This window comes from Protopterus annectens, chromosome 9.part0, assembly GCF_019279795.1.
Source record: "Protopterus annectens isolate FY-2018-M chromosome 9.part0, PAN1.0, whole genome shotgun sequence".
Taxonomy (NCBI): Eukaryota; Metazoa; Chordata; order Ceratodontiformes; family Protopteridae; genus Protopterus; species Protopterus annectens.
The window spans coordinates 1018198607-1018223818 of record NC_056743.1 but is presented as its reverse complement, the minus strand read 5'-3'; the positions used below and the strand labels follow the sequence as shown (position 1 = coordinate 1018223818).

The 25212-nt window shown below is 44.2% G+C and overlaps 1 protein-coding gene across 1 annotated transcript in view; it reads right to left on the bottom strand.

The window, feature by feature from the left end:
* FMNL3 (formin like 3) overlaps positions 1-25212 on the bottom strand; it is a 1635345-nt gene that overhangs the window by 1186952 nt on the left and 423181 nt on the right. The window contains exon 2 of the mRNA XM_044082195.1: positions 25129-25212. Coding sequence (XP_043938130.1) covers positions 25129-25212 — 84 coding nt within the window. The remainder of the gene's footprint in view (positions 1-25128) is intronic.

The window sequence follows — 25212 nt, the reverse complement described above, 5'->3', positions numbered from 1 at the left end:
TAATGCAATTATTAACTTTTAATGACATTGGTAAGGAGCAAGAAAAAGTTTCCCCAACTGTGTACTTCGCTTTAGTTGAAGACTTTGGTTCTGAAAATCAAATGCGAAAATTTCAGGAGTCGGCTGACCAGCACTTGCAAACTGCTTCTGCTTCGGGCACCGCGCAGCAAGAAAGACTGAATAAAATGGCGTCAGCTGCATGTTTTATACCCCTGACGTCATGGAAGAGGAGACAGCAACCGACGCAGGACCCAAGACTTTGTTATTCAGGCCGACTGAGGGCAACCTGCCACCAGATTACCCAAATGTAATGACTGCAACAGTGAAACACAAAGAACATCTGCTCTTTTCCAGATTTCTGTTGGTCAGATTTGAAGGATTTATGAAAAAAAATGGGCCTGGGTTGGAAGGAAAGTTCCTTTTAAGTCTAGGAAAGGGGATAACAATAGCATTGAACTCCCTGCATAAAAACGTTTACCCCTCTCTTCTAACCTTTTGAAAAATTCCACAGATGTGTTTCCAAACAGGAAGTCCTTCTCCAGAGGTACATTTAATTGTACTTTCATATCCACCAGGAAGGTCTGTAGTTTAATCAAAGTAAGTTTTCTCATAACCATCTCTGTATCAGTAGCTCTGACAACAGCATTCACAACACTGTAGCCACATTTGTGTGTTAGGTTACCTGACAGACACAGTTAATTATGTCCATAAAAAGAAGTTATGTACTCACCATAACGTTCCATGTTTGTTGTCCTTGATCTCGCCTTTCTTTCTTGCTAATTGGGTTTGAAGCTGATCCCCGGCTATGACTCAGCTGCATTCTAAAGCTCAAGAGCTTCCACTGGCTCGAGGCTAGACCCTAGCCCAACATGCCAAGCGAGAGTTACCCAGATCTCATTTGGGATAACCCATAACACTAGACTATAATGTGCAAATATAGACAGACATGTATATAAATTATATATATATATATATATAAACTACACTGAGATCTCACTACCCCACTAAAATACTATATAACTAACTTCCTGCAATTAAACAGAATTTCCAATATCTTTAAGAAATCCTGAGCTAATCTGGCAAAGGGCTGACTGATAGTTTTTTTTTCACATTCAGCAGCTGCTCAGTAGGGCCCAGCTCCGTTCACTCACTTCCCACCCCCCTATTTCCTTTATACTTATCCACCTAAACCACACCCCTTCCAACTCCTCCCCTGTCCCTCCCAACTACTTCCTTACTGACACACCTCTTCCCCTATAGTACCTTCATACACCTCAACTTTCTCACTTTCTACAAATACTCTACCATCAAACCATGCCTTTCAAACCACAAGCCTTACTTCTGATACCCATACTTTACTTCTTATACCGCCTCACATCCCATCACACACATCTACCTCCACCCTGCTTCTAGGGTTGCCACCTTCCTTCACGGCTAAAACCGAAGCAAAGCCACGCCCCTCGCGTCACCAGTAACCCCGCCCACCCCAACCCCCTCTCCCACCAACATACCTTGTATTTCGTGATGTCACGACAGCATCACTCAATGGGAACGCCCTCTTTTTTCGTTCCCGCCGCCTGCTTTTGGCTGATTTACTATGCTTTTCTGTAAAAAAAGCATAGTAAATCAGCCGATTTACAAACTCCGATAGTCTGTTTCCTTTTTGAAACAGAATACCGGAGTTTGTACAGTGTTTTCCGGACTACCGGAGAATCAGTTTGATTTCCTGATAGTCTGGAAAAAAAAACGGAGGGGTGGCAAGCCTACCTGCTTCTACCCAACAAACCATACTCTACATCCAAATACCAAACCCAAGACTCCTCTGCAAACCAGTCCTAACCCAAACTATGCCACTCCCCTTGCTAAAATAAAATTATCTCCCTCCCTCCCAACCACATCAAAGCAGAAAAAGAATGTCCCCCCTTTTAAACACTTACTCTCCTTCAAATCACTACTTCTATTAGGAGACATCCATCTTAACCCAGGCCCCTCCCAACCTACCATAAATAATAATCCTCTTGTACAAACATCTACTAACCTCACCCCCTTAAAAAAGCAAATATCTTTCGGCTCTATCAACCTCAGGAGTGTAGTAAATTAAGTACAGGACTTCCATGCCTGGTTAGCTAACTATACCCCTGACATAGTCACCCTAACTGAAACTTGGCTGAAACCATATAATAAAGATAGTGAAATTACCCCACCTGGCTAGAACATCCCACGACTCGATATACAAAAGAAAGAGGAGGTGGGGTAGCTATACTCTTCCGTGACCGCCTCTCAATAACTACCCCAAACCTCCCTCTACTCACTTTTTCTACAGCTGAACTCCTACTTACCAATATTAAACTCAACAAGTTTACCACCATAAGTGTTGTAGCAATCTACATCCCTCCCTGGTGATAAACGTAGTATACTGGAGAACATCCTACACTACCTCTCACAGACCATCCTTAATGAAACCATCATTCTATGGGACGTAAACATAGATTGGCTTACAATTCAATCTCCCCATACTACCTCTTGTATCGACCTACATGGATTTGAGCAACTAATCTCTTCCCCTAACCATATTAGCAAGTCACACCTGCCACAGTCTCTCCTGGACTGGATTTTGGTGTCTCATCCCCAAAATTACCACAACGCTCACACACTACCAAATTCCTTTAGTGACCACTGCCCTATCATAGTAAATAGGCACACTCCCCATTTCACCAGACCTTTCAGGTTTATCACGTCCCGCAAAACCTAATCCTTTAGTCCAGACTCTTTCATAGACCAACTCCCTAATATTAACTGGTCCCATCTCACTACACTCTCCTTAGAGGAGGCTGTCCACTCTTTCAGCTCTACCTTTCTAAACATCCTCAACTCCCTAGCGCCCGTCCGTACTATCAGAATCAAAGCAAACACTGCTCCTTGGCTGACCAAACATACTAGAGCCTTGATAAAAAGACATGACAAGATATGGAAATTATGGACCAAAACTAAGGCCCATTCTCTCCTACAGACTAACAAAGAACTTAAAATCAAATAAAAAAAATATCAACAAAGACAGGATCAACTTCTATGCAAACCCTTCCACTGACCCTAAAAAATTCTGGAACTCAATCATATACTGCATCCAGGAAACCCTTCCCCTTCCCAACCCATGCCCAAATAAAACTTTTGAAGAAACTGCCACTGAATTTAACAATCATTTTATTAATTCAATAACTATCATAATTAATGACCTCCCCACTAGTAAAAATACTAAAAAACCCATTTTCTCATCTTCTCCTCCTTCTCCTAACTCTTTCTCTCTTACATCTGTCTCAACTAAATATATTAAATCTCTATGGTCTAAACTCAAACCCTGCTCCCCCTCAGCTGATAACCTACCCTCTTACTTCCTACATATAGCTGCTGAACCCCTAGCCTATCCAGTATCCATCCAGATCAAGCGATCTATCTCTGAATCATACGTTCCATCAATATGGAAAACTTTCTACACATTACCCATACATAAAGGAGGCAATTCTTCTGATATATCAAACTTCAGACCAATTGTTATACTGTCTCCCCACTCGAAGATTCTTGAGAAATGCATTCACAAGCAGATAATGCAATACCTTCTCCAACAGAACCTTCTAACAAGTACACAACATGGATTTCGTCCCAAACACAGCACTACAACTGCACTAAGATCCTTCATTAATACTGTATCACTGGCCTGTGACAATAATATACTAGTCGCATGTCTGTTCCTCGACCTGTCCAAAGCCTTTGACACTGTCTCTCATCCCCTCCTCCTAGACAAACTCTCTCGTCTAAGATTCTCTCCTCCCACCATATCCTGGTTTTCCAGCTATCTCTAACCGCCAGCAAGCTGTTAAATGGCACTCTTCTCTTTCTCCCCCCCCTAAGCGTCCCAATGGGTGTCCCCCAAGGATCCATACTGGAGCCATTGCTCTTCAATATTTTCACCAACCTACTTTACACTTCTTGTCCCAACTCCACACTTGTACAATATGCTGATGATTCTACAGTCATCACCATTGCTGACAATCCATCTGACCTCCACTCTACTACCCAAGCATCATTCAACACCACAGAGACATGACTTTGTGACAACAAATTAATTCTCAACCCTAGGAAAACTAAGCTCCTACTCTTCCTCCCAAAAAACCTCATCAATCTCAAAACATTTCCATCCTATCTAGCAAAAACAGTCATTACCTCTGACCCAAGCACTAAACTGCTAGGAGTCATAATAGATGATCAGCTTAAATTTGATCTCCAAATCACCACCTCTATCAAAAAGACTCACCAGAAGCTCTGACTCCTTTACCAAAACAAGACATTTAACCAACTCAGCCAGAATAACTCTCTCCCATGCATTTCTTCTTCCCACCCTCCTTTAGAGCTCTCAGTTATACACAAATCTTAACACCACACTCATAACCAGACTTGAAACTACATATAATAAAATTGCCAGATTTGCTGCAAACCAAACCTACAAGTCACACCATTGCCTATCTTAAACAATTGCAGTGGCTCGAATTCCCTCATTTGCTGCTACTACAGCAACTGTTAATTATCCACTCCATCCTCTATTTACAATCTTTCTGCCCTAGCCTTCAATCAAATCTAACTAAATATTCCCCAACCAGGTCACTATGTAGCTCAGGCCAAGACTTCCTACAAATCTATAAACCCAAAACCAAATCAGGGTGTTTACTCTAACTATAACCCTGCTACAACTTGGAACCAACTACCCATAGAAATTAGGTCATTTGACCAAACAAAACATTTCAAACTAGCCACTCGGGAATACCCAATAAATAAATGGTCCTGCCATTGCAGTCATCCTCCCTGAAACTACCTAACCCTAACTTTCTCTCTCTCATCCCTCCTTTCTTTTCCACTGTCTGTCTTAATATTCATCTACCTCTCTGTCTCATTGCTTAACCTGTACATTACCTTGCTACTCCATCTGTACCTATACTGTATATAACTACTTAGGAATAATGAACAGTTTTCCCTACACTGACATTGTACCTAAGAATTCTGACATTGTACTCTACTGCTTTTCTGTATGCTTTGTTGTAAATCCTTTTTGCAGTTTGATCTCTAACATTTGTACCCAACTGTTTTCTGTAAAATTTTATTGTAAAATGTTATTTCTCTAATTGTTTTAGCTTCCAATGCAATTTTCTTGCTGACTGTATGTAAAACGTTAATACGGACTGCGGAGCTTTTCTCCTCAGGTCTCCACTGAAAACGAGCTAATGCTCAGCTGGACTAACCTGGTTAACAAATGTAAAATAAATATCCCACCAGGATAGTAGTAACAGGACTCTAAGTATATCCAACTCATAAGGCAAGAAGGGAATCACAGCCTATGTAGCCAAATTATGGATAATTCCTCTCGATCTTCCAGGAGAGGCAAAGGAGGAAGTCAAGGTCAAGGACAACATACATGGAACGTTATGGTGAGTACGTCTTTATGTTTTGTTGTCCCTATTCTCACCTTCTTTCTTGCTGGTTGGGACCGCTTCCCCAGAACCTTCTTGGGTGACTCAATGGAATAGACTCTTCAGGACAGTGGAACCAAAGGATGCCCTGTTCCGGGAGGCCACATCTACTTTGTAATGAGTGATGAAGGTATGGGGATTAACCCACTTAGCTGCCACACAAATACAGTCTAAATGCAGTCTGGCCTGAAAGGGAGTAGAGGTAGAAAAGGCCCTAGTTGAGTGTCCTCGAATTTTTCCTGGCAGCTGCTTGTTCTGTGAACTGCAGACATAAGTGATGGTGTCTGAAAGCCATTTTGATAAAGTTACTTTTGAGACTGAACTTCCCTTTCTGTTTTCTGCAAAGGATACAAACAATTGATCAGATTTTCTGAATTCTTTTGTCCTGTGCAAGTAAAAGTGTAACTGTCTATGAACATCCAGTTGGTGGAGTTTATATTCTGCCTTGTTGCCATGATTAGGGAAGAATACAGGTAGTTCTACTGGTTGATTCAGATAGAACTCTGAGCAAACTTTTGGTAGGAAGGAGGGGTTGGTTCTGAGAGAAACCCTATCTTTGAAAAATTAAGGGGACGAATGGATAGAGCTTGTAATTCTGATACCCTCCTGGCTGAGGTAATGGCAGTCAAGAAAATAGTTTTCCAGTCAAGAATTTCAGAGAACAAGTATTAGCCGGTTCGAAAGGAGGAAGAATCAAGGCAGCCAGGACTTAATTTAGATCCCAAGGAGGAGGTGTTTCTCTTATTGGGGGTCTCAATAGGACAGTACCTTTTAGGAAAGCTTTGCATAACCTGTGGGACAAAACATTGGAACCCATTTCTCCCACATGAAAGTTGGAAATAGCAGCCAGCTGAACTCGGATAGTTGCTGCTACTGCTCCTTGTTTAAAGGTTTCACTGAGAAATTTGAGGATCTTTGAAAGAGGTACAGTAAAAGGGTCAATACTATTTTTGGCTGCTCAACAAGAGGACCACTTCCAGTTGCTAGTATAAAGTTTTCTTGAAGATTTGTGAGAGGAAATTAAAATATGTTGTACTGTTGGGGAGATGTCAGGAAGCCTGGCTAAGATGGGAAGTGTAGGAACCAAGCTGTCAGCTTCAGGGTCTGTATGGAAGGATGGAGAGTACCCGACTGATGCATCAGAAGATCTGGAACTGGGTCCAGGATCCAAGGCTCCCCCTGGAGATGGGGCCATAGAAAGGGGAACCATATTTGATGAGGTCAGTAAGGGGCAATGAGTATTAGTCTGCAACCCAATGAATTTGCTTTCTGAAGAACCTTGGGTATAAGAGGGAATGGGGGGAAAAGCATAAAGAAGTCCCGGGGGCCAATCGTGAACAAGTGCATCCCTGGGTGACTATCCCGGTGGGGAGACTAGGGCAAAATAAGCTTCTGCATTTGGTATTGATGGAAATGGCAAAAAGGTCACAGCAACGCAGGCTCCACTTGCAAAAAATTTGGTTCGCAACATCCTGCTTCAGGGACCACTCGTGAGGTATCAGGATAGTCCTGCTTAGCTTGTCTGCTATCACATTGTATTTCCCCGGAATGTGCGTCGCCATCAGAAAGTGTTGGGAAAACATTGCCCACTGCCATACTCTTAGAGCCTCTTGACACAAGGGGTGGGATCTGGTTCTGCCTTGCTTGTTAATGTACTTCAATACTGACATGTCTGTTTGAACTGTGATTGTCCCCGTAGGTAGAGAGCCCTGTACTGCTTGCAACGCCAGGAGCACCGCTCATCTCTAGGATGTTGATGTGCAAGTGGTACTCATGTTGTTGCCAAGTTCCTTGAACAGTCTGTCCCAGATAATGACCCCCCACACCCTATCTGGGACATGTCCACGGTCACTGTGGCTACTGGTTGGGGGAGGATGAACAGTCTGCCTATAGTCACCTGCATAGACTGAAGCCACCATTTTAGGTCCTCCTTGCAGGTCTCTGTGATGAGAATTTCGTGTGACATGGGTAGATCTTGCATGGACCACTGAGCAAATTGGAGCCACTGTAATATCCTCATGTGGAAGCGCGCCAAGGGAAAGTACAGTTGTGCACACTTACCATAAATGTAGATGTTAGAGTGTATCCACTGTTGCAGTCCTTGCAAAATGGGTGACAATCTGCCCCCAAATGACTCCAGAGGTGGACAGGCGGGCCTCCTTTCAGGAGTGCTGGAAGGGCCTACCAGAGAACTATCTCTATCACCCTGATTCTGTGGACCCCCTCTGCCACGAGGGCAGCGTCTCTCATTGCTCCCCCCTCTGCCCCTCGGGGGAAAAGTCATCACATGCATCAGGCAAAGCTCCTGGGATTTCCGGAACCACATTTTCCCACCTTTTTGACCTTTGAGATAAGGTCTAGTAGGCGTAGAGAAGCATACTCCCACGGCAGAGAGAGTTTTGCCATCTTGCTCGCACCTGGTGAGAGTCTTTTACCTTGGGCCCGAACAATGACGAGCCATCAAATGGGGCGTTGGTAAAGGAGGATTTGAAGGGCTCCGTGAACTGACAAAGGTGCATCCAAGAATGTCTCCGTAGGTGACTCCTGTGCCTGCTGCCTTGCTCGCTCCATTGGCTGTGTAGGAGATAAATCGCATGGAGGAGTTAACTACAGAAGGTAATGTAGTAAGCTGCGAAGCAGCTCTGTCTGCAGCTCCCACAGCTGTAGGATCCTGTAGGGCATCTACCAGTTCTTTCAGGAGATCCCTCTGGAGAGGAGTAAAATGGGTCAAAATTCAGTGACCTAAGAGTAAAGAATGCTTAAGAAAAGACACTTCCCGTATCTGTCCATTGTATGGGACTCCTTGTTGGGCAGATGGACAGAAGAAGTTTTTGCTAATTCCTTCTTTGTGGCTGTTGTAACCACCATAGCATCAACTGGCATGCCCTTAGTCAGGAAAAGTTTGTCATCCAGTGCAGTGATAAACGTATTGGGCCTTTGCAGAACTGGTTCCATAGATTCTGGGGAGCTCCATTTCTTTTGACTTACTACACCTAGCAGCGGGTCAAAGGGCGGAGACACCCAAGAAGTGGAAGGTCAGGAACCGAATGCATCCAGATACACAAATTCTTCTTCAGAAGGCGAAAGGGATTTCCAGCCACCCCTCTGCTTGTGGATTTCCAGGATGTCTAAAAATGAGACAACCTCAGAGGGGGACCGTGGGGACCCTTCTGAGTCCTCCAAGTCTGTGTCCAATGGCAGGGACTTGGGGGAGTACAAATGCTTCCTCTTATAAGTCCTCTTCCAAGAGCCTCCTCTGAGGGGTGCTCTGGAGAGGTTTCGGAAGGGGGTGGGTCACCCGAAGGGGTGTCCTGGTGCATTGGTTCCCTACGCCTGGGGAGGAGGGGTGGTTTGGAGGTGGACACTAGCCCAGAAGGGGAAGGAGCAACTGGAGCAGAGGGTTGAGTGATCTGAGAGGACAGCACACTCATCACCTCGAAGGCACCATGATCCGGCCTGATAAGAGCCAGGAGATCTCCTCCAAACAGAGGGTGATGGTTCAGAGGCTGATGTAGGCACCAAACTCACCTGCGCTGAAGTGTGGGAGAGTAGAATCCAACAAGGGTCCGATCTCGCTCTCCCACCCACAGAGCCAACGAGGGAGTGATGGCCCCCAGATCCCTCAAGAGACAGTGGTATTGATGGGTTCGGAACTGATGTCGGACCCGAGACCCCCAGGGTTTTCAGATCCGATGGTTCCCACAATGACCTCCAAGCACTCTTGCTCCGAACTCAGGTGAGTCAAAGGAGGAATCGACGACAAAGTAGGTTGGACAGTCTGCTCCTATTCCATGTGGGCTGAACTCAAAATTTTAGCCAAGGCCGGTGTCCTGAGTAGCCTCTTCTCCACCCTCTCCATATCGTCATCCAAAAGGCTCCTGGATGATAGAGAGGAAAGGGTGGACGATTGGTGACTACCTGCCACAGACTGGATAAGTGCGGACTGTGATATGGAATGCACTGGTTCCAAGCAGGGAGACCTGGATCTTTTATAGCTCCTAGACAGTTCTGAAGATACTGAAGGAACCTAAGGAGATAAAGCTTTGCCTGACCCGATAGCTATTGGATCCGACAAACTTGACTGTTCGTCTTTGCCCTTCAACAGTTCCGAGGCCGGAGCTGATGAAGATGCCAATTTGGAGAGTTTGTCAGATTTTCCTGCCTGATTCCCTTCATTCGATGCCTCAAAAGGCCCTTTCAATAACCCTCTCAAGATTAGCTTGTTCTTGCACTCCTGCAGGACTCTAGAACTAAAACCATATCAAATGGAACAAGAGTCCTGCAGGTAAAACCGCTCCCAAACAGTATACACAGCTAGTATCTTTTGGGTGCAGGAATCACACTTCTTGAATCCAGAAGGCTTGGATTCTTTCGAAGCTTCCTTAGACATATTTACCACAAATTACAACATGATACTATAACAGAGAACAGAATGGAAAGAAAGACTCAGACAAGAGAGACAGCAAAACGTTTTTTTTTTTTTGGAAAGGGAAAGTAGCGGAAGAAAGAGTCTCCAAGTCAAACGACAACTCCTCCAACGGAGATGTCTCTAACTTCAATGGCTAGCTCCTTAGAGCAACAGTAGGAGAAGGGAAATAAGATAAAGCCCTCTAACTAAAATGGGCTGAAAGTATAGGATGAATCCTCTAACTTAAATGGATTCGCAAGTTAGAAAGAAGAGAGGGTAGACCTGAGAGAAGAAACAACGGCCTCAACAATAAGCAGCAAACAAGAAGGCGATAGACAAACACCAGATTCTACTGACCTACAGAAATAACTATGTTACCAAATAACACTATTTTACAAGAAATAAATTAGAAACAACAATCTAACTTAGCCTAAGTCAGTTATCAGCAATCCCGAAGCTTCATGCGGCAAACGAGATCTGGGTAACTCTCGCTAGGCATGTTGGGATAGGGTCTAGCCTCTAGCCAGTGGAAGCTCTTGAGCTTTAGAATGTGGCCAAGTCAGAGCCGAGGATTGGCTCCAAACCCAACCAGTAAGAAGTAAGGTGAGATAGGGACAACATAACATCATTAGTTTTCAAATCAAAGTTGGGAAGATTAAGGTTTGCCCCATGTTGCTCAAAACAGATGAGGGATTTGAACATTGGTTTGGAGACAGAAATGTACATCTTTTTAGCATACCTATCAAGTGCTCTACTGTGTTTATCCTTACAGATTATATGTTCATAGCTAGGTATTAGGCTATTGGCCCTAGGGCCTACATAAGCCTAGCCAAAGGTACCCTGGCTTTCGCCACCCAAGAAAATTATTTTCCTGTACTACTGTTGAGCAGAGCCACAGAAGTGATCCCCGGGGTGAATTTCCTATCTCCCATCCAATCATCAAGATTTTTCTTGAAGAGTGCTAATGAGGAGCTTTGTTTGATATAGATAGGTAGTTTGTTCCAGAGTATGGGAAGTCTCTGGGACAGGAATCTATCCCTCCAGCATGTTCTGTTTATTGTGGTGACAAGGTTTAGGTCCCTAGAGCATGTAGCTCATAGGGAGTGGGATTTCCTTAAGTGGAGCATGTCTAAAAGCTGTGGGTTTGACATAGCTTTGTGTGTTAGGCAGAGATCGCCTCTGAGTAGGCGATATGCGACAGAGTAAAGCTGCAGTTTTTTTAGATGGTCTGCGTAGCGCATCTGTTTGAGGCCGGTAATCCTCTTTGTAAGGTATTTCTATGGCCTTTCCAGTTGTTGTAGATGTCTTGTGAGGTACATACCAAAAGGGGCATTGTACTCTATAATGCATCTAATGAGTGACAAGTAGAGGGGAACAATGACCTCTTCCTGGATGAGAAACCTTTTGTGATGAGGTGTGCCATGCAGAAGGATTTCCTAACTACTGTGGCGATGTGATTATCAAAGGAGACACTACTGTCCACCTGTGTCCCAAGGTCTCTTATCACACTTTTGGTGTTAAGTAGACTACCGCCTATGTGGTAGTTCATGGGTACAGAGTATTTACCAAAAGGGATGACAATGCACTTTTTGGCACCAAGCTTGAGGTCATGGCTTTGACACCATGCAACTCTCAGTGAGGCCCTTTTGTAGGATGTCCACATCTCTTGGGAGTTTTGATTATGGCTCCTAGTTTGCAGTCATCTGCAAACTTCGTTAGCCAAAGACCTTCTGTGTTTGTCTGTACTTCAGAGAAGTAGATACCAAACAGGAGAGGACCCAGGACTGAACCCTGTGGTACTCACACTTGTCATTGGTCTGAAGTTGGATTTGGAGTCTGCTACTTTCAGTGTCGGTTCTGTCAGTGAGCCAGTTGGCAACTCATCTTGTGACATAGGGATTTATACCTAGTTTAGTGAGTTTATCTATACTTCCAGAGTGGGAGATGGTGTTGAAAGCCTTGGCGAGATCTAGATAGGCTGTGTGAACCACCTTACCCTCTTCTATGGCTTTAGTGACTGCTTCAAAGAAGTCTATCAGGTTTAGGAGACATGATCTGCCTTTTACAAACCAAACTGGGTGGGGTCCTGAGTTTGGAGATTACCAATGTCATTGTTTATAAGTTCTATGATGATATGTTCCATAGCCTTGCAGACCAGGCTCGTTAGGCTAATGAGGTGGTAGTTTCTGGGGTCTGTGGTTGTTCCCCTTTGTGGAGTGGGTTAACGGTCGCTGTGCGCCATTCAGTGGGCACATAGCCTGAGGTGAGGCTATGACTGAACACGGTACTTAGGTGGGGTGCCAGTTCGTTCTGTAGTTCATGTAGAACACAGCCTGGGATGTTGTCAGGTCCCATGGATGCTGCGTTCTTGGCTTTGGATAGTGTTTTTTACCTGTGCAGCCGTGATTACAAGAACTATGCATTCTTCTGGTATAGAGATGGGCCCTTTAAGGGATGACAGGGGGGTAAAATTAGCACTGAACCCATCTGCCAGGATGTTGGCAATATCAGTTGGTTCTGTATATTTAGTGCCATTGTGCTGTAAAACTCAGAGCAGATCTGAGTGTTGCCATTGAGATTCTTGACATAGCTGTAGAATGCTTTGTGGTTGTCTTTAGAGTCAGTGGCGATTTTTTCATAACTAGCTTTGGAGGATTTTATGAGGGATCTCAGCTTATTACTGAGGCTGACAACGGAGTTTCTCCAGTCATGGGATTTTACTCTTTTTTGCAACAGTTTCTTTCTTCTGTTGTAGCATTTGTTTATGGCAGGGGACCTCCAGATTGGCTTCCTTTTTTTGGAGGATAGCATCTTGGTTCTGTTGGGGATTGCATGATCCATGCACTCGTTTAAGTGCTTATAAAGTGCATCTGTGTAGGATTCAGCAGTCATACCTCTATTGTCCGTCAGCATGGGTGTCGTGAAGTTTGCCACTTCTGTTTTAAGAAGCATGAAGTTGGCTTTGGAGAAACTTTTTACTGTGGTTTCCCTAATGGGGGGTGAGGGAGGGATGTGGATGTCTAGCGTGATTAGCTTGTGGTCGGATCTGACCAACGAGGAATTGACCTCTGGTGTGGAACACCGGTTGCCCATGTTGATAATAACCAGGTCTAGGATATTGCTGCCCCTGGTGGGGGTGTGTATAAGTTGATCCATGGCATTGGAATTTATGAATTCCAGAAAACGTTGAGCACAAGAGCTGGTACATGAGTAGTTTTCCCAGTTAATGGTAGGGTAGTTGAAATTGCCCATTATTAGAGTGTTGGGTTGTACCCTAATATTTTCCGGTGTATCAAGAAATGAGGAGTGGGAATCCTGGGGATTGGTGGGGGATCTGTAGCAAGCTACAATTTGGATTGCGGTCTTGCCCAGAGTTAGTTGCACTTGGATAATCTCGGATGCAATATGCTGAGCAACTAGCCTGGAGGTGTGGCTATCCTTAATGAATATGGACACGCCTCCGCCTTTAGTGTTTTGGTCCAGGTTAGGTGGCCGAAAGGTGTGGTATGAATTATAGCCTGGTAATGCAGGGGTACTCTCTGGAGCCTTGAACCAGGTCTCTGTCACTGCACAGATGTCGATGTTCTCCATTTTAAGGAGTGCCTCGAGTGAGTGCATTTTGAGGTTTAGACTTCTAGCATTGAGTAGCAATACTCTCAGATTCTTCTTGCCTGTACCTGTTAGGGTGGTGAATTTGTCATTTGAACCTTGCCTAAAAAAGGCACTATAGGGGTGGCTAGAGCCTTAGCCAGTATCCGGAATCCCGGGGGCGACAGGTGCAGGCCATCTCTGGCAAAGCATCGTGGTTTGTCGATCATGTCATCCCAGGCAAACAGATACTGGATCCCCTTACAATGACACCAGAAGCTTAGCCAACTGTTGAAGTCAATCATTTTGTCCTCGTACTGTGGTATCATTCTGGGTGATGGCAGGATGCTACTCAGGGTTAGGGTCATACCTGCCTGGGCTACAAGTTCGGACAGCTCCTCCATGTCCCTTTTCATGTAGTCTAATGAGGTACGTCAGGTCATTCACGCCAACATGGACAATGACAGAGTCATATTTGTACTTGTTGTGGAGTGACCTGAGTGCATGCTTTATGTGGCGGATCCTGGCACCCAACAAGCAGCTGACAGTAACTTTCTTCTTGTTTAGCCTGGTGAGTGGAACATCAGTGTGCCTGACTACAGAGTCACCTATGACTAGAGTGTTGGGTACGTTGTTATGCCTTATGAGCTGTGGTTGAGTGGCACATTGAGTTTGTGGACTACGTGTCATTTGGGTTGCTGACAAAGGTACTACAATCTTTCCCTCTTCTAACTAGTTAGGTTAGAAGAGGGAAAGATTGTAGTACCTTTTGTCAGCACTCAAACATGAAAGCAGGATCAACTGACAGATTTTACTTGTGGGAATCAGGAACCCTACAAAACCAGTCAGGCTTTTTAGGGGCTGGAGGCTGAGAGTCTGGGGACACAAATGCAGCAGAAAAAGTATCTTCCCCGAGACTCCAGAACAGAAGGTACAGCAACAGGATCAGAAAAGTGTCCATATTCAGTAATTAATGGTACCTTTTTGGGAGGTCAAATTTCTTTACCCTCCCACTTTAAAAAAAAAAAATCTTTAATTTCAGCTACTGTGTTAACAAAATAAATTTCCTCTTTAGATGAGTCAAAAGATAATGTGTCCTCAGCCTTAGATTTTCAGCTGGTGGGAAAAGGAACCTGGGAGACTATCAATTCAATCATTGTCAAAATCAGAGAAATCTTCAGAAGAGGAAGGACCTCTAGTCCTCTTAACAGGAGAAGTGGAAACAAGCAGAGAGGACTAGAATGACTCGATAGCTTTAAACAACCTTTGTGCAAAACCGTATCAATCTTCCTTGGTCCCCTTCTGACTGGATGGATAGATGAGGAGGAGATGCGTTTAACTTTCAAGTATGTTTCTTAGGAGTGTTCAGACATAAGGTTTTCAGAAGTGAAACCATGGACAACTTCCATGAGCAAGCCTTCAACAACCTCCCTTATTAGATCCTGGTGAATAACTCATTCACTTCAACTATCATCATAAGAGGTTACTAGGCTAACGAACCTAGAGCCTTTTTAAGCCTAGCCATTCATGCCCCAATATTGCCAATTATCAATGTCTATGGGGTAGAATGGCTTTGGTATATGCCTGTGCCCTAGGACATCTTGCTTGATTTCACCGACTCAGCCAAGCATACAGGCTGATTGGACATGTAATAGTCCTGGGCCACAACGACCTCCAAAAGGGTCACTACAGTGGGCCCAAGGGAAGCTGAAGAGCAGTCCAGGAGCTGCAAATGCACCTTGATGCAGTGAACAGTCACTGACTGTACAAGAGAGGAGAAAGATCACTTATATTCACTCATCTCTCTTGATAATTTTTTCCTTTTTCATTTGAGGGTGAAGGTCTGTAGCAGAGAACAATGCCATAGCTACTCATGCAAAGTCCTGAAGATGTCTGTTCTCAAGTTAAATACAAAGGAAGTTTAATCCATTACTTAACGTCTCTGGAGTGAACGAACAAACATATTGAACACTTACAATGGGAGTTCTTGAATTGTATTTAGCACCCACAACTACATTTTCCTTTTCAGATCGACAAAAGGACGACTGTCAAAAAATAGGAAGTTTCTTCAATGGGGTAACTTATATGCCTGAAGACAATATGATGAAACTGACCACACGAAAACAATTGAAGCAACACTCATGATATGCAGATTAGCGGCAAAACAGTTCTGAGTTTTGAAGAATCCATACTCCTCTCTCTAATATATCCGCTCAAGCTTAGGGTGGACATGCAACACGCTAAGAAGGTGCCATAAGCTTTGTAGATTGGCTGGAGACACAGGATACTTCTCATATGTAACAGCTACTAAAAGAGTGATCTAATGAAGATCATCACAATGTGACAGCAGAAGGAAATCTGTTGTAATCTGTTATGCTCATTGGATTGCATGTGTTTTGCAGTGGTTGCATCTCAGCACTCGAGTTTGTCCAGCCCCTTCCATCTGCCCAATTCCCCATGCCCACTTGTCATTTTATCACACTCAGTTTTTTAAACTTGTGCTTTTGAGTAGCTGATTTCCACAATTCTACTTGAACTGCAAGAAGTTATGATATAATGTATGTAAATTGGTTTACCTTTATATCGATCACACATGATCAACCAGCCACTTAATCGAAAGCGAACCGGAACGACGAAAAATTTTAAATGTCGAAAATGTCGAATTTTGACATTTCTGGCCGCGCCACACCAGTGCTACCATGGGTCAAAAAGGAGCGAGGTTTTGTTGTTCACTTATTCGGAATTAGACGTTGGAGACGTTCGGACTTAGGTATTCGCGGAAGCCGTTTTGACCATGTTGGGATCAATGATGTAAAGGTAAACCGTGTAAATTTTATACTAATTAGCTGTTAAGATCTGTTTTGCCATATATACCTACTTTTCAAGAGGGTTTGTGCAAATTTTGGGTGTTGCTTGGTTGAGCGGTATACACTGACAGTGGCTGAAGCCAGAAGTCAGAAACTGCTGTGGGTTAACAGCATTCTTGTCCCTGAGAGAGAGTGTGTGACAAGTAACCACACATCACTGCAATAACTCAACTTCCAGAAGACATCAGTCTGCAGGTGAGGTAGGGCCACTTACACTAGCAACCTTAATCACTGTCAGCAGAAGTGGCAGCCCTCTGCATTTGTTCCTCTCCCGTGCACTTCAGATGCCAGTTAGAGTGGACAGGTTATTCATGGTCTGGCAAATGGTACAAGTACCAGGAAAAACCCACTTCAATACACAGCACAGATAGAGTGGAAGAGGACTTGAGGGAGAAGCTACTCTACTAAGAATGATGCACCCTACACAAGCAATCTGGGGAAGAAAAAAAAAAAAAAAAAACTTGACCACAGACACCTCAAGCTCATTCAGCAAGACACAAGGAAAGTGGAGTCACTCTCAGATCAAGGAACATATTTGCATAAAAAGAAATGTTGGCATTCTTCTATGCTCCAAAGGCACTCAAACTAATCTGGCAAAAGGGAATACTTCAGTTTATTACACGCAACTGTAATGTGGTACATAAACATGCAAGAAAGAAATCAGTAGATTATCAATAGTTCTAGAATCAAATATTTACCTAAAAGCAATCTACATTCCATCCCAGTTACACTCACTGGCAAACTACCTGAGAAGATCAAAGGCAGGCCTCCATGAATAGATGCTACACAGGGATGGGTTTCTATAATTGGTCCACAGGTGAGATGACCCTCAGAATGACATTTTTGCTTCTCTGAGTAACAGGCAACTGAAGAAGTTCTGCTCCAGAGCACTGCAATAGCAGGCTTGGATAGGGGATGCCTTTTTCATCAGTTAGGTGAGTTTATGTACACATTCCATCTGATCCACTTCTCCCCAAGATGCTTCCAAAAGGCAAAGGAGGATGGTTGAAAGGTGCTACTGATAGCACCCTTTTCACACAGGCAGCACTGGCTCTCCTTTTTCCTAGCAATGACCAGAAAGAAACCAGTCATTCTGCCTTCTAAGAGTGAACCTATTTACCTACCAGCAAGGGAACCCTTACACATCCAAACCTAGAATCATGCGGCTCCCAGCATGGATGATATGTATAATGTTAAGCCAGAAGAGAAGTAAATTCATGAGACTAAGACGTCTATGTCAAGGAAACTGTACCTAATCAACTGGAAACATTCCCCTCTCTCTGTCTGGTACCAAAGGAAAAATTAAGACTTTTTCTCACCCTCATTCTCTATTAGTCTCCAGTATCTATTCAAACTTTTCGGGCAGGGCAGATGTATGTCTCAGTGAAGGTATAGCTCTTAACCATCTCACCCTGCATGCCTTCAGATCTCTACTATGAGAAACAGTATAATAAAGAGATCTTGCACCTAGGGCAACAGAGAACAGAAAATGTTCTTTAATGGAATCTGAACTTTGTGCTAGAAAAGCTCATACAGTCACCCTTTAGAGGTCCTAACTTAAACAGCTCCTTCTGCAACCCATTACAGCATCCAGGAGGATTTCAGAAGTGCTGATGCATGTGTGCAAAATAACCATTTTAGAGATTCTATAAAGGCAGAGTCAGCTTAAGGACAAACCCTTCCTTTACGCATAAAACACTAACAAAATTTACCTTAAATTAGTCCATATAGTTTCCCATAATCTTTTTTTTTCCCCAAGCCTTCAAAACATGGGAAAGAAAATTCTGAATATTTTATATGTGAACAGACAAGGGAGACACTATTCAGGCAAGACAAAAATAATAGAACTACAGATCAGCTTTTTGTCTCTCTTGCCACCTGAAGGGTGGGAAAGCAAGCTTCCATGCAATCAAGAAATTGCTGTATCACTGCATGTCTTTTGCTTACTCAGCTCATGTAAAAAGATACAAGGGCATGCCACATCTCATACACCCAGGGACTAAGCTACACTGCAGGGGTAAGCACACAGTCCTTTCCAGGCCCTGCTATCTGGAACTCAGCTCACACTTTCTACAAACATTACAACTTGGAGAGTGCATCTAGAGCTAGGTTAAGTTTTATCATAGCCATTTTGTAAGGGTTCCTGCAACCCCAACCTCTACAACAAACAAAGTAGCACTGGAACAGTGAACCATACAAAAAAACTCAGTGCAACTGTGTAAGAACTTACTGTAATTGTAGATGCCTCAGCCAATCACTGTTGCAGTATGTTTCCTTCCCACAGTCCCCTCTTGCTTCCCTGAGGCATCCTTGAGCTGAAGTGAAGTACCATTTGATTCATTTTCACCTTTCCTACCATGAAGCTCTCATGTGCCCTTTCAAAGGACATAAAGGCTTTTTGGGTCTTGGGAGACCAGGGAGGGGAGCCACATTCTCAAGGTCTTTGGACTTCTCTGGGTTTTTTCTTTTGCAGGGCATGGTGGGATGGGATCTGCCTTTTGTCAGGCTCAGTCAGGGACTTCTTCACATATTGAATCTTGGGAAAGAAATATTTGAAGATTACTCAGATGCCTGCTTAATACTGTGTTCACACTAACATCCCCAGGAAGCACTTCTCTGGCCCTCTGGGAGGCAGAAAGGTACTAAGGCCTGGAAGTAGGGATGGATGTTGAGCCTTCTGTAGAAGAAGCCCTCAGGAATAAGCATCCATAATCAATATCACTGCAAGAGTGATCCTCAAACAATTCATCTCACCTTCATCTACCTACCTGCCAAACAAGCTGCAGATTTTAAAGTAACGGACATATTAATTCTTCCAATCCTATAAGTATATATTCCTTGGATTACAAAGGTCAGCAAAAGAAAAACAGATAATTAGTTAACTTGCAAGCCAAAACCTTAAGTCAGCAGATGATCTGGACCACAAGAGACAAAAGGAAAAGTACAGTTGTGTACACTTACCATAAATGTAGATGTCCAAGTGTATTCACTGTTGCAGTCATCACACTAACCTTATCTGCCTGCAGGTAGCTCTCAGTCAGCCCGAATACCAGAGTCTTGGGATTTCTGCGTCGGATGCTGTCGCCTCTTCCATGACGTCAGGTCATCAGGGGTATAAAACATTCAGCCAACGCCATTACATCAGTTTTTCTTGCCCCAGATGTCAGGAGCCCCCAAAATAAGAAGCAATCATATGACATGGAACACCTCCAGTAGAAAGTAAATACCACTGCCATAAGATATGGCCAAAAGAGAGGACAGGTATAAAGTATAGAAAAGACAGGAGGCTGGAGGGAGGGTAACCAGGACTGCAACAGTGAATACACTCCAACATCTACATTTATGGTAAGTGTGCACAACTGTACTATGTTCTTCATGTTTCACTGTTGCAGTCATCACACTTGGGTTGATTCCCAAAGCAGAGGAAGGTTGGAAGCAGTCAAAAAGTATTAGGGCAGGCTAGCAGGCCTTGTAAGACTGCTGTGGCAAATCCAGCTCTGGATTTAGAAAAGATAGGTAACTGGTAATGCTTGGTGAAGGTATGTACAGAACTCCAGGTTGCAGCTTCCAGGATGCCCCTGGTAGGGACTCCCCTGAGAAATGCTGTAGAGGTTGAGGTAGCCCTAGTGGAATGAGGTCTGATCCCCTGTGGGGTAGGTTTTCCATGGTGCTTGTAGCAGAAATGGATGCAGTGTGCTATCCATTTAGAAATGGTTTGCATTGAAATGACCTTGTCCTCTGCCTCTGTAGCACAGCTGACTAGCAGCTGGTCAGATTTTCTGAAAGGTTTAGTCCTGTCAAGGTAGAACCTGAGCTGTCTGTGCACATCCAGGGAGTGCAGGATCCTTTCCCCTTTATTCTGAGGATTAGGAAAAAAGGTTGGTAAATGGATGAACTGGTTTAAAGCCACACTGGATACCACCTTGGGCATAAATGATGGGTTAGTCCTGAAGGAAACCCTGTCCGCATGGAAGATAATGAAGGGTTCCACAGCCATAAGGGCCTGTAACTCAGACACTTTTTGCTGAAGTGATGCTAGAAGTAAGGCTGTTTTCCAAGAGAGGAATTTTAACTCTGCTGTAGCAGCAGGCTCAAAAGGGGGGAGCATGCGCTTCTCTAGTACAAAGTTAAGGTCCCAGGCAGCAGCTGGAGCTCTCCTTGAGGGTCTTAAATTGTTAGCTCCTCTCAGGAACGGTTTGATCAGAGAGTGAGAGAAGAGGGGTGGCTCAGTATTGTAATGAGCTGAGACGGCAGAGGCATGAACCTTAATTGATGAGAAGGATAGGCCCTTGTGGAGCAACTCTGCTAGATAATCTAGGATTTGAGGTAAGGTGGGTACAGCTGTGTCCTTTCCTTGAGAGTGGCTCCAAGCACAGCATCTTTTCCACTTTTCTGAATATGATTTCCTAGTACTAGACCTCCTGGCCTCGAGGATAACATCCAGTACCTATTTGTTGAAGGTTGTTGGTGATGTATTCAGGGAATAAGCCAGGCTGCCAGGCTCAGGGTTTGCATCTGAGGATGCAAAATCTGTCCCTCCTGCTGGGACAGCAGAGAGGGGGTCTGATGTAAGTATGCCAGGGTGGCACTGCTGTGAGACTGTGTAGGAGTGGGTACCAGTGCTGATGTGGCCAGTCTGGTGCAATAAGGATTGTCCTTGGCCTGTCCTGTTTGATCTTGAGTAGTACCTTTGAAAGGTGGGGCAGAGGGGGAAGGGAATAGATTGAGAGGTTTTCCCATATAAAGGCTACGGCATCCACTTTCCATGCTTGGCTGTGGGGAATTCTGGTGTAAAATTTGCTCAGCTGATAGTTTTGGGGAGGAAGCAAAGAGGTCCACTTCTGGTGTCCTCCACCTGTGTATTAGAAGTTTGAATGAGTTGGGTTCCAGTTTCCACTCGTGTGGGTCCATTAGATTTCTGCTTAAGTCATCTGCCAGTGAATTTTGTTTGCCTGGCAGGTGCACGTCTTAGCTCAAGGCTGTATTCCACAGAGCCATGGCTAACCTGCAGAGTGGGTAGGAATGAGTTCCCCCCCTGCTTGTTTATGTACCACATAACTGTGGTGTTGTCCGTCTTTATCAAGAGTTGTCCTGGCAGGATAAGGTGTCTGAGGGCTGTCAGTGCATTCTGTATAGCTAACATTTCTTTTTGATCGATATGCAGGTGAATTTGTCCTGGACTTCATTTGCCTTGAATGCATTTGCCTGCCACGTGAGCCCGCCATGCATAGTCTGATGCGTCTGTTGTCAGGGTTTGGGCAGTGGGGGGGGGGGGGGCGGTTTGAGTGAAAGGGAGTCCCTTGTTGTGGTTGCAAGCCTCTGCCCACCAAAGGAACTCAGTCCTTAGGTAAGAAATTATAGGAATCACTGTTTCCAGGTCCTCAGAATGTTGACACCAGAGACTTTTTAAGTACCACTGAAGTTTCCTCATATGCAGTCTTGCATATGGAATTAGTAGAATGCATGAGGCCATGAACCCTAGGGCTTGCAGTATTTTTCTTGCAGATAGCTGGGTTTGGGTGGCCAGTAGTTTGAAGTAATTTGTCAAACCTACTTTTCTGGAGTGAGGAATGCCATCTGGAAAGTTGTGTTCAAGCTTGCTCCCAGGAATACAATCTTTTGGCTGGGTTCCAGATGTGATTTCTTTTCGTTGATGGCATACCCCAGAGAAGATAGAAGTCTCTTTACAAATGTCAGGTGCTGAAGTAGCAATTCGAGACTGTCCACCTGAAACAGGCAATCGTCCAAGTATGGATAAATTTGAATATTTCTCTGCCTGCAGTATGCAATGGCTTGGAGCCAGGCACTTTGTGAATACCCTGGGCACAGTAGATAAGCCAAAGGGAAGTACAGAGAACTGATGGTGCATAAAGCCTGCCGTGAAACGTAGATATTTCCTGCAAGATTCCCTTATGGGGATGCGCAGATCAGCTTCTTTTAAGTCTAGGGTGACCAACCAGGAGTCCTTGGCTAGCATAGGAAGCAGCAGCTGCTGGAGTGCAAGCATTTTGAATTTTGGTACCACCAGGAAGGAATTGAGAGTTGACAGATCCAGAACAGGGCACCAAGAGTTCTCTTTTCTGGGCACCAGGAACAGTCTGGAGTAGAAACCCTGCCCCCTTTGCTCTGTTGGAACAGGTTGAATAGGCCTGATACTGAGAAGAGAAAGTACTTGCTTTTGGGCCTCTGCCCACTGGTTTGGAGGAAGGTCTGGCAATCCGCTTGGGGTTGGCAGTGAGTGGAAGTAGAATCCGTATCCCTGGGATACAATGTTTAAGACCCATCGGTCCTGGGTAATATACTCCCAGTATTTTGCATGCAGGGAAAACTTTCCTCCTAGGGGTGCAAGTACTTGGGCATGGCTAGGAAGGATGAAGGACAAGTCATAGTGAATGTTTTCCATAAGGGGGTGGGGCTTACCACTCCCTGTTTTTGAGGAGGGAGCACGCCATTGTTTAGATCTGTGCATACCCTGAGACTGTAGTCTTTGTGGTCTGTTGCCCCTGGGTTTGGGCTGAGAAGGTCTGGGAGGGACTGGAAATGAACAGTTTTTTTGAAGGCCAATGCCTACTGAATCTAGGTAGCTGTACCTGTAAGAAATCTTTAACAGTTTGCATAGATTTAGCTTTTTCCACCATTTTTTTTTTTTTAAGAACTTTGCTTTGACATGGTCTGGCAAGATTCGTACCTTCAGCCAAGCATGCCTTCTCAGAACAGACCCAGTTACAGCAGCCCTGCAAGATGCTTCTAAGGCATCAAAACCAACTGCAAAGTATGTTTACCAACTTGATTTGCCGAATGCATTAACTCTTGTAAGTCTCTATTTTCTGCACAATCAGGAATCAACAACATTTTTTGTTTAATTAGTTCCATAATATTTGTATAACCACAGTCTATCACAAAGACCAATATTCTTCACCACAATAATAATCCAATTCCTTGAAGTGCAAAGGATTTATTATAAAACACTGCTCATCTCATATAAAATGAAAATATTCTCTCTAGTGCCTCGGCAAACTTGTCTTTTACAGAGTAAAAAAAAATTTTGTGGTGAAGAAAAATAGTTCCATAATATACTGCTGGTACTTCAACATGTGAAACTGGCAATTTAAAGCCCCGATGGCAAGAGTTGCAGAGGTTTATACCTTCTTACCCCATCTGTCTAAAGCCCTAGAATCCCTGTCCGAAGGGGTAGGGTTTTTGGATGTAGTAGTCTTAATACCGTAAGGTCCCTGGGAAATGGTCTCTGGATCAGCAGTGGGATTTTTAAAGAGAAATTTGTGAGAGTCAGTTACTCTGTAGTACCTGTCAGGCTTTCTAGGAGCTGGTGGTAAAGTATCAGGGGTAAAACTGGATTCCATGAAGACATAATCTACAATATTCTGGACAGGGGGTATTGCTAGAGGCCTGTGCCGAGGCAAGTCTAAAAATTCCCTGAGTCTCTTTTTGGTGTGTGTGTAGCCCTGGCATTCCCAGCGGAAATGCTCTTAGGGTATGCAAGGTTTCACCAAAAGAAAAGTCCTCTGGAGGGGAGGCAGAGGGAATGGAATCCTCTGCATCCAAGTCCTCATAGGTAGACAAGGATATGCCCTGGTAATCACAGGGGTCAGAGTCATGGGACTCATGGTCTGTAGAATCAGAAGGAAAATCAATTCTTTGTCTTTTAGAGGGGGAAGGCTGGCTTCCCCTAATTAAAGTAATAAGGCCTTCAGCCATTCTAAGCATTTGTTTCTGTGGCATGGGAGCTTGAGAATGTGCTATGGTCATCGGTTTCCTAGGCGTAGTGCAAACACTGGGCCTGAGAAATTCGGTAGTTTTAGTCATTAACGAAGTAGTCTGTTTAATGCGAACATCGGAAGGTCTGAATACACCCTCAGAAGCTGGTGCCTGCACAGTAGCTCCGGACCCATCCAAGGTAGAGACATCCGCAGGTTCCACAGTCAAAGAAGGAATCGAAATGAGTCTCAGTAGAGACCTGCAAATCTGTAGAAGCGGGTAACAGGGGTTGCAAAAGTGCCTCACTGAGTACCAGCAGACTGGCGACTAGCTTAACAAAAGCATCGTCCGCAGTTTTGGACCTATGCAATCTGGCTCTGTCTTTATCCTTGCGTTTTTTCAGAAAATCGGTAGTCAGATTGTTTATTGAAGCCATTTTGGAATACAGTGAATGAGAGCGAAAGAATTTAGTGACAAAAATAGCCCAACGAATAGTTCGGGCATTGAACAAGGCACAAAACAGACAGTGAGGGACATCGTGGTCTGGGCCTAAACAGGTGACGCAGTAAGAATGAAAATCTGTGACGTATTTGCTTTCCACAGGCAAGACAATTAACTTTTTCGGACATCGGATAGAGCAAGAAAAAAAGGATCCCCAACGAGGTACTTAGCTTTAGAAGACTTCAAGTTTGAAACTCGAAAAATGAAAATTTCAGGAAGCGGCCAACCGGCATTTGCGAACTGCTTCTGCTTTGGGCTCCTGCGCATCAAGAAAAGCTGATGTAATGGCGTCGGCTGCATGTTTTATACCCCTGACTACCTGATGCCATGGAAGAGACGACAGCATCTGACACAGAAATCTCAAGACTCTGGTATTTGGACTGATTAAGGGCTACCTGCAGGCAGATAACCCTAATGTGATGACTGCAACAGTGAAACACGAAGAACATCTATAGTTCTACAATTTATACCACTACAGGGGGACTACAGCATTTTGCTATCTTCACTGTCATATTAAGAATAAATGCATTACCTGGTCACAGATTAAGTCCCACTTCTTCTCACTGTCATATTGCCGTAGTAATCTGGCTTTGTCTGGTGGAAGATTCATAGAGTT